An 8728-nucleotide genomic window follows, 5' to 3' on the forward strand; every position below is an offset into this window, starting at 1 on the left:
TATTGGATCACAGATGGTTCTCGTAGCAAATAACTACCTGCTAATTTGCTCGGTCGAGTTCTTTAATGATGAGTTTAGTTTGAGGACGCATCACGGAAAACTGAAAATGACTTCTCCCACCATTCTTTTGCAAATGCCTCAGTCGTTACTGGTTTGAAAGAGCTGTTGCTGCCTTTCAGTGGTTCTGTTCTTGAAGCAGCTATCTTGCATTGATGCAGCTTACGGAGGTTGAGTGTGTTGTTCAGCTTACATACATCTGATTCCCGATTTGTCAAGGCATTGCAGCAATTTGTTTGAGTTAGACCAACCATCATTGCAATTATTCCTCCTCCTGAAGATTGAGAATCTTCAGTCGCCTAGGCGCGTTTCAAGCATTCGCATAACATCAGCCGATCAGTATCCGACAACCTTCATTGCCTATCATCGTACAACTCCTGCAGCTACTGCTAAACCCGAAACGACCCAACCTCTTTTGTTGTTTAAAGTAAATGTTAGGAGCCTTTCAATTTCAAAGTTATGATCCGTATATTGATTTGCCGCTTCAGTTTAGTTCTGCGTGTTTTCCTGATCGAGAAATTGTTGCCATTTATCCATCGAGTAAAGAACGGATCATGCTCACAGAGAGATAAGCAATGGATTCATCTGTATCTATTCTCGATCCGGAGTATCTCAGATGTACACATGTACAGAATTATTTCAATGAATGGAAAAATTGCAATGCCAATTTTGGTGAGAACCAATCTGAAGAGTTAACCAATACGAATCCCAGGAATACCTGCAAGTAAGAAACATCTACTGTAAACTCTCTTCAAATGAATGTTCATAATCAAGTACTATAGTGTTACTTCTGTTTAATCAAATCACATCGAGAACCCCTTAATGTATTTCTTATGATTTTTCCTGTTTACATTTTTCAATTAGTGATTGATCTACCCGTGCAACGCTCGTTCAATACACGTGCAATGCCCGAGTTATAATTTTATTCTTCAAATGAAGTTTTTTCACTTGAAAGGATTTTCTGAAACATACATAGTATTGATTTTTCTCATCACGCTTAGAATAAACGACAATGCTCGAAGCTTGTAGAGCCTGTGATTTTCTGTCATGTACCTGGACCGAGCCAAGAATGTAAATCAGCGAAAACCGCCGGCCGTGTATTAGGATGTCTTCCAACATGGCAAAGGGTATCGTGAGGGAGGCGCCTAGCGACGCCACGAGAGGAGTGGTCCAGACAACACCAAGCGCCCTATTCATAATTTACAAGTGTTGTTAATCAGATTCAAGAAGGTAGAAATCTATCATTCATCAAGGTTCAGCCTCTAAACTAACCAGAAATAATCAGAGAGGAAACTTCCGACGAAGCAGTTGGCGAGAACAACTCCACCCACGGCCACAGACTGAGGAAAGGCAAATTTCGGCTCTATGTCTAAAGCAATGAGAGGCCAAACTGAAAAAATCCAAGCACAAAAAATTAGTTAAGACACCATTGTCGAAGAGCAGAAAGTACTCGGTTTTATCCACTACGAGATTTTGAACATCATTAAATGCATCAGCACAACATCATGCGAAAAAAACTTATGCTCATGAGGAAGTTGAAATTAGGGGGATTGATCTTACCAAACCACCAAAGTGCAAGAAGCGAGAATAGTCCGATACAACCGAATAACTTTTGCATGTCCACCCTTTTTCCTTCTTCTCCAGCGTACTTCTTCAGAAGCACTGACATTTTTCACGTGATTATTGGTAGCTGCTACATCTCTGTTGAAAGTTTCAACTGAAATAGAAAATTTATTTGGAAGGAAAAAGAGAATGCTGTACCAGCAAATAGTCCATCAGTTGCAGCTGAGAGAATCGCGAAAAGATTTCCTAGAAGAGAGTAGGTTCTGTTGTGGAAAGAACAGATTGAACACAAAAGATGGATGACTTCATTAGTTGCTGGTCAGTAATTTCAATCAGTACGCCTATCAATGTATGAACTAAGAATATAACAAAAGCGGAACCCGGGAAAGAACTAGATGCTCAGATGATAATAGGCAAGGACTATACAAATTTAATTTGTTGCTTCAACAACTTGGTTTGAGTTCCAGAAGAACTATCTCGCGAGAATGTTCGATCTCTAACAGGAAATGAGAAGAATGAAAACAAAATTATGCAGTCAAATTGAATTTGGTAAACAAAGGCTACATACACAGTTGTGTTGGTTTGTGATTGATCGGTACTTGAAGTCTTCCCTAGTGTAGTCATGGCGACTCCGGCTATACTGATAACGACCGAGATTACTTTTACTACACATATGGATTCCTGTCCTAGAAATGCACCAATCAGAAGGGTGAAAAGTCCCGATGTCGAGAACAAAATCGTAGTGCTGGCAACGCTTGTTCGTGCGAGTGCAGCATTCATGAAATACTGCAAACAATAATAACACCCTTCAATACTGCGCTATATTTAAAGAAAATGCAATTTCCTCTTGATATCCAACATAATTACTCATTAAGACAGTCGTGGTTTGTAGATGATGCAGATCACAGAAAGAACATAGTAAGACCAGACACTGGAATCAACGGTGAAAATCCCATGCCTTGTATCAGAAAATGAGAGATCAGACGCTTAAAAGTAAAGTCACGGTAAAGAATGTCAACCATAAGGACAAAATTGTCTCTCACCTCAGACACAAACCAAATAGGCGCAAGGGTGCAGGCGACTTTGAGAATTTGCTTGCTGTTCATCTTCTCCTCTTGCTTGGCAATGTCACCATCTTCTGCTTCTAAAACAAAGGCCTTTCCTTCTTCGAGTAAATGAAGTTCTTTGCCCGTTGAATCCACCACAGTCAAATTTCCTTGATTTTCCATTTCCATATTACTCTGCTTCCCATTATTTTTGCCAGGAGAATCTGGAGCTGCGCAGATTGCATCTACTGTCTCCGCACTATCGCCACTTTCACTAGTGCGGGACTTTAGGGACTTCAGTAACCAGTCCTTGAAGAATGCTATGGGAAGATAGAATGCCAAGAGTGAAGTCCCGAGATAGGTCACTGCGAATGGCTGCTTATAGTCCTTGAAAACACCCTGCTACACAAGTTGATATGTTAACGCTGGTAATAGTTATCGCGACAGAGGAACTGATGTTCTTCGGATTCATTAATGTTTCTCATCAGGGGAAAGCTAATTAAATTACTGCCTAATGGGATCAGCAGTTGAAGCAAGATACGGTTCACCAATTAAACAATGTAAATAACTAGGATCACCAATGAAAACTCTCAGAACAACATCATGGTGTGTCACTTATTTAGGCTCCGATTAACAACTCATTGGTTAGATAGAAAGCACCAGATGAACCATGTACGAGTATAACGAACCATGCATGCTGAGTTGGCTACATTGAGATGTATATCCTCATGTTTAGGGATGCTTAGCAATGTTAGTTAGCTTAATATAAAATGACAATCCATCATACAAAGGTGTAGCTTAATATAAAATGACAATCCACCATACAAAGGTGTATTTACTCCCATATGGAAAGACCGAAGATTATCTGATCAACTTTCCTCATCTCCCAGAACTTCTAAACCATTTGGTAAAGCCCCTGGATTAACATATTTGCAAGATCAAGATGCATTTTTTATTCTTGACCAAATCATCAAATCTGTCCACCTTTTCATAAAGGTTGAGCATGTTTTGCTGATTTTAATATTCTTAGTGGTGCTTCTGTGTAACCCCACTCGACCCACAGATTCACATCCTTTAATCGGAGGATTGCGTGTGACACAAAAACATCCTCAAAAAGTTCAGCTGCACCCAGGAAAAGAAAGCTCGCCAATAACCAAAGAAAGATCGAAGCCATATCTTCTTCTTCTTCTTCTTCTTCTCTTCGCCCAAAGGAATGCAAGAATGAATTTTTGCACAAACAGATATAGGGAGAGACTAACCTGAGTGACTTCTGCAGAAGTGACCCACATGATCACAACAGTTATAATTAGAATCAACCCGCCTTTATATCTCCAGCTCATTGTGCCAATTTTTTACAGATTTGAGTTTACAAGCAAAGAAGAGCAGAGAAGGCAGAATTTGCCAAAAAAGAATGAAACGTTTAAGAGAGAGAGAGAGAGAGAGATTGAAGTGGTGGTGAATTGAGAGGGTGACGGTGGAGGAGAGATATTGCTGAAGTTGCATGTGATGGGGTACTTATAGAAGAAAAACTTAGAACCCCATGCATGAACCGCCGACATTAAAAATAATTGGATAGTTTCAGTTGTCTACTTCCACACCGACTGAGTCAACCACGTCTTCTTCTCCTCCCTACGAGTTGCCACAGCGTCTCCCACTCGGGCCCACACCGCGTGTCCCAAACTCTACCTGCCTCATGTCTAGCCTGTAAGACTAAATAATTTGGCCCGCCGATTGATAAAAATGACCGTGATCTTGTGGCTAGATTTTACAGCTTAATTAACGCGAGGTTAGTATATTCTCCCCTTTACATTCCCTCTTGAGATCTTGCTATGATTAAGTGCTTATTAACGAATCTCGGCATCAAGAGTTTGCTTTGATGAAGCTCGAATACTTCGATTTTTCGATCAGTGAAGCAATTGTCAAAGCTCGTGCATGGTTATTTGATCCTTAGGAGATATAAGTTGTGTTTAAATGCCAATAAAGTACTTCTTATCCCGCTCGTCGTCACCATTTTTACTTCAAATGAAAATGACAACAAGTTGCGAAATGCATATGTTTAGTTAAATCATTTAATTAGTTGCTGCAATTCTCTTTTTATTCTTTACATTTGTTCAAAAGTCCCTCTTCTTTTACTTGGTGATTACGATTTTACCCAATTTCATTACATTAAAAGCTCATTAAAAAAATAAAAAAATAAAAATTTAACTTAAAGCATTGTGAACATGGTATGGTCGATGCAGAACTGCCAAGCTTACTAAAGGAATGACATCCTTCCTGACGATCGGCCCGTGGTTTGAATCAAATATAATTACTGCCAAGACTTTTTCTTCTTTTGGCTCACTAGAGGTGTAAACGAATGGAGAAATTTCAATTCATTTTGCCTTTGACTTCTTGGAGTCCTTACAGAAAAAAGTTTCTCCCTAAATGAAATGTCACAGCAGAGAAAGTTATTTAGCTCAGCAAGTTAGTGTATCAGATACGCTTTAATGAAGTTTTGTATATCAGATCCTCTTTAAATGACAAATTTGCTAAAAGGCACACGTTTCTTACCGTAACGAACCAACTCGATTCGCATAAGTCAAATTTTAAATTGAGTACTCTTGATGTAATCACACAAGATGATGACCATTTGAGGCATGTGTCAACTTATATATAACACATATCAAAGCCTCTCGTTCGTTGTGAGATTTTAGGACGATAAAAACCTCTCTATCTTTAAAAAGTAATGTTCACGTAAGTCTTAACCCACATCCCTCACCGACAGGTTTCTTCTCTCTCCACCTTGTCCGACCCATTTGTCCATGTTGATCCCTCCTCACCCTCGTTGGATCAAATATGAGCTGAGTCCGTCCACGAACCACGCAAGCGAAGCTAAAGGGGGTCCGGTTTTGGTGCCCGATCCAGACTTGTTTTCAGGTGGTCAATTCCCCCAAAAGAATTGTAAACATAAGAGTCCCACCAGTAACTGGACATTCATTCTATTTTCACTCCAACTAGCAAGATATCGTCTAATTTCATGACGGCCATAGACTACATAGTTCTTCTTCTCTTTTTCACTGGAGGGGAAAAGAGAGGGAGGCGGGGGAAAAGAACCAACAGAACAGCAAGTGGAGGAAGCTCCACCTGCTGAGTGGACCAGCAATGAGACCCCCCAACAAGAATCTTAACATCTTTACAGAATTACAAGGACTTCCCTTGTTCCTACGGGAGAGCCTCAAAGAATTTCTTGTCTTTTTCGGCTCAGACATCCCAACCCCGGAGTCAACAAAAACAGTTGTGAACTGATTCAGTAGCCCCTCCTATGTCATTGCCTCCGTCAGCAGTCAACACTGAGTCGTACATCTTCTCTTTCACACTGCATCTTCAAAAGGGCAATCGGCAAAATATAGTAATCTACCACTAACCTGTTTTTCGTCCGATCGTCCTTTTGTTTATCTTTGTTTAGGGTATCCTTTTCCGCACCATTTTCTCCCCTTCACATTGACCTAATCTTGAAAGCCGAGGGATGCCCATCATCATAATTCGCCCCAATCAGTTTCTTTCGCCGTCATCGAGGTGCCAATCTATGTATTTCTGTCCCTGTGTATAATGGCAAGCAATCTGCTATCTGATTTTCGTCACGAATTCCGGCGGAAAGGATGAGTAATAATTATTAAACCAAGTGAAAATAACACAAAAGACAAAATGAAATTGATAATCACAAGACCCTTTTTGTCTTTAAAGGAATACATTCACTTCTTTTGTTTTCGATTAATATCACGAAAAACCTTAAACTGTTATAACAAATTTACTCCAAAACTAAATTTTTTACCATAAAAAATCTCAAACTAGTACATATGTGCTAAATTTGCCCTTGGTTAGTTTGTATTGAATTTTACAGTCAAATTACTGAATTGAATGAGACGTGACGGTTGACGGGTACAATTTGATATTTTTACCCTTCATTTGTCACGGGTATACCATTATAGGTGTACCAGTTTGGGATTTTTCATTATTTTAAATCAATTCAACAGAAACTCAAGGAGGGCAATTTTTTATAGGTGTATCAATTTAGGATTTTTGGTGGTCAAAAATTTAATTTTAAATAAATTTATCACATATGTACCAATTTGAGATTTTTTCATTATATTAATCCTTTGATTTTTTTTTTTTATTTACAGAAAGCGATGTTCGTATAATTGATGCGGTGTGCTCGACATTATAGATCAGTGTAATCATACCAATCCCACATGCTAAACCATAGAAAAAGAAAAAAAATTTCCCTAAGCAGACCTGGAGAATTAGATAGATGCACGCATATTTCTCTGCGTCTTGGCGAAAGTACAAGTGTAGGAAAACTAATTCCAGGAGTTTGCTCAATAATCAAGTGTTTGAATAAGAGTCCTAAACGTAAAGAACGCGGCTAAACTTTGACCTTTGTACTGAAATCATTTTCCCCAATGTCTTTCTTTCTAAAGTTGTCTTGTCGGAGCATGTGTGTGAAGGCAGATTGGATCTACGATTAATACCTCAGATTGGATCGAGTACTGGCCAACCCACCTTGGGTACCTCAGCATCAGCCGAACAAAGTACATGGGAGAAGAAGGAGATGACTTTGTTAGGTCCATTGAATCCAATTATTTTGTAGTAGCTGCTATTAAGACACAAACCCTAAAGCCAAATACTAGCAAGTATTATCGAATTGTAGCAATCTTTTGCTGCCTGCTATATAATAGGGAATACCGGTCAATTTCAAGATCGATTTCGAGACACATCGTACATTGCCATATTATATGTGCGAGTCCACTAGATTTAGACACGCATGACAACAATTATGAAGTAGAATTTCTACTTCATAAGTGATTCTACTTCGTTTGGCAACGCAACTTCCGGAGCAAAAATCTTTCTAATTGCATAACTTTATTTTTCTGTTGCTGGAGATTTTTTTTTTTTTAGCTCCAGAAGTAGTATTGGAGCCATTTGAAGAAGTAAAAAAATTCTACTTCTCTCCAAAAATAGAAAAATCAACTTCTAACTAGAAATTAATTTCTAGAGCAAAGGTATTGTCATGCACATCTATACATTGCTTGTGGTAAAATCACTACATGTAAAACACCCTATGGCAACAAATTTTTTTGCGACGAGATTAACTTCCATCGCCTTAGATTACTGAAAGCAACAAAATATAGTACTTGGGGCCTTGTGGTCAACTTAAGGTGACAAATCGTTAAGCTTGTTGTTTTAGCATCGATCAAAGGTGAAGAAATCAAAATTTCTGCACCTTAAGTTAAACTTAAACGAAAAAATTTGTACATTTGTCACCGTTGATTCGATCAAAGGTGGGATAATTTCGAACCAATGGTGAAAAATATGAAATTTTGTTAACTTAGGTTTGACTTAAAGCTACAAAAACATGGCTTTGTCGCCTTATGTTAGGTTTAGTAAGTGACGAAATTTGCCCTCCTTTGCCATTGAGGAGGGCAAATTTCGAACCTACTGCGATAAAAGTAAAATTTCATCGCCTTAAGGTAGACCTATAGTGATAAAATCATTTTTTTGGGCCTCTTCGACAATGACCTGAGTCCACAAACTGAGGGCCCTTCTCCTTTGGTCGACCTTAGGCAACAAACTTTACAATTTATCGCCTTTGTTTTACTCTGAGAAGTGCATCACCTTGAGGTATACCTAAAATGACAAAATTTAGTTTCATCATCGTTAACGGAAAAATTGCCAAAAAAAGTTCGAAAGCCTATTATAATTGTGCCAATTTAGTCTTCAACTCTCTTTTTTGCCTATTCAATCCTAAACCTTTTGTAATTATATTAATCCAGTCCATACGGTCGGCTTCCGACAATATAATACTTTAACATTTTTTTAAAAAAAATTAATTTCTTTTTCCATTTGTCTTTTTTTTTTTCCTTTTTTTTTTTTCTTTCCTCTTCTTTCTCCAGGTGATCGCGGGACCTCATTGGTCTCAAGCGAAGCTCGCCCCCGCTGGCTACTAGTGAGGTCGAGCCTCACCGATTGTTGCCTCTAGCCGATCACCGAGGTCCGGCAACCAGCTAGAGGAAGAAGAGGGAAGA

General features: G+C 38.9%; 1 protein-coding gene across 1 annotated transcript; it reads right to left on the reverse strand.

Annotated features, from left to right (window-relative positions):
- Positions 1–626: 626 nt before the first annotated feature.
- On the reverse strand, positions 627–4090 carry LOC115741027 (uncharacterized vacuolar membrane protein YML018C-like). The gene is made up of 8 exons (XM_030674724.2): positions 3926–4090; positions 2664–3065; positions 2189–2406; positions 1819–1883; positions 1618–1719; positions 1330–1447; positions 1111–1246; positions 627–775 (listed from the first exon to the last, which is right to left on the reverse strand). Exons 1-8 carry the CDS (start codon positions 4004–4006, stop codon positions 692–694), a joined length of 1206 nt encoding a protein of 401 aa, XP_030530584.2. The 5' UTR covers positions 4007–4090; the 3' UTR covers positions 627–691.
- Positions 4091–8728: the final 4638 nt, after the last annotated feature.

The sequence above is a fragment of the Rhodamnia argentea genome, chromosome 4 (assembly GCF_020921035.1).
Source record: "Rhodamnia argentea isolate NSW1041297 chromosome 4, ASM2092103v1, whole genome shotgun sequence".
Taxonomy (NCBI): Eukaryota; Viridiplantae; Streptophyta; class Magnoliopsida; order Myrtales; family Myrtaceae; genus Rhodamnia; species Rhodamnia argentea.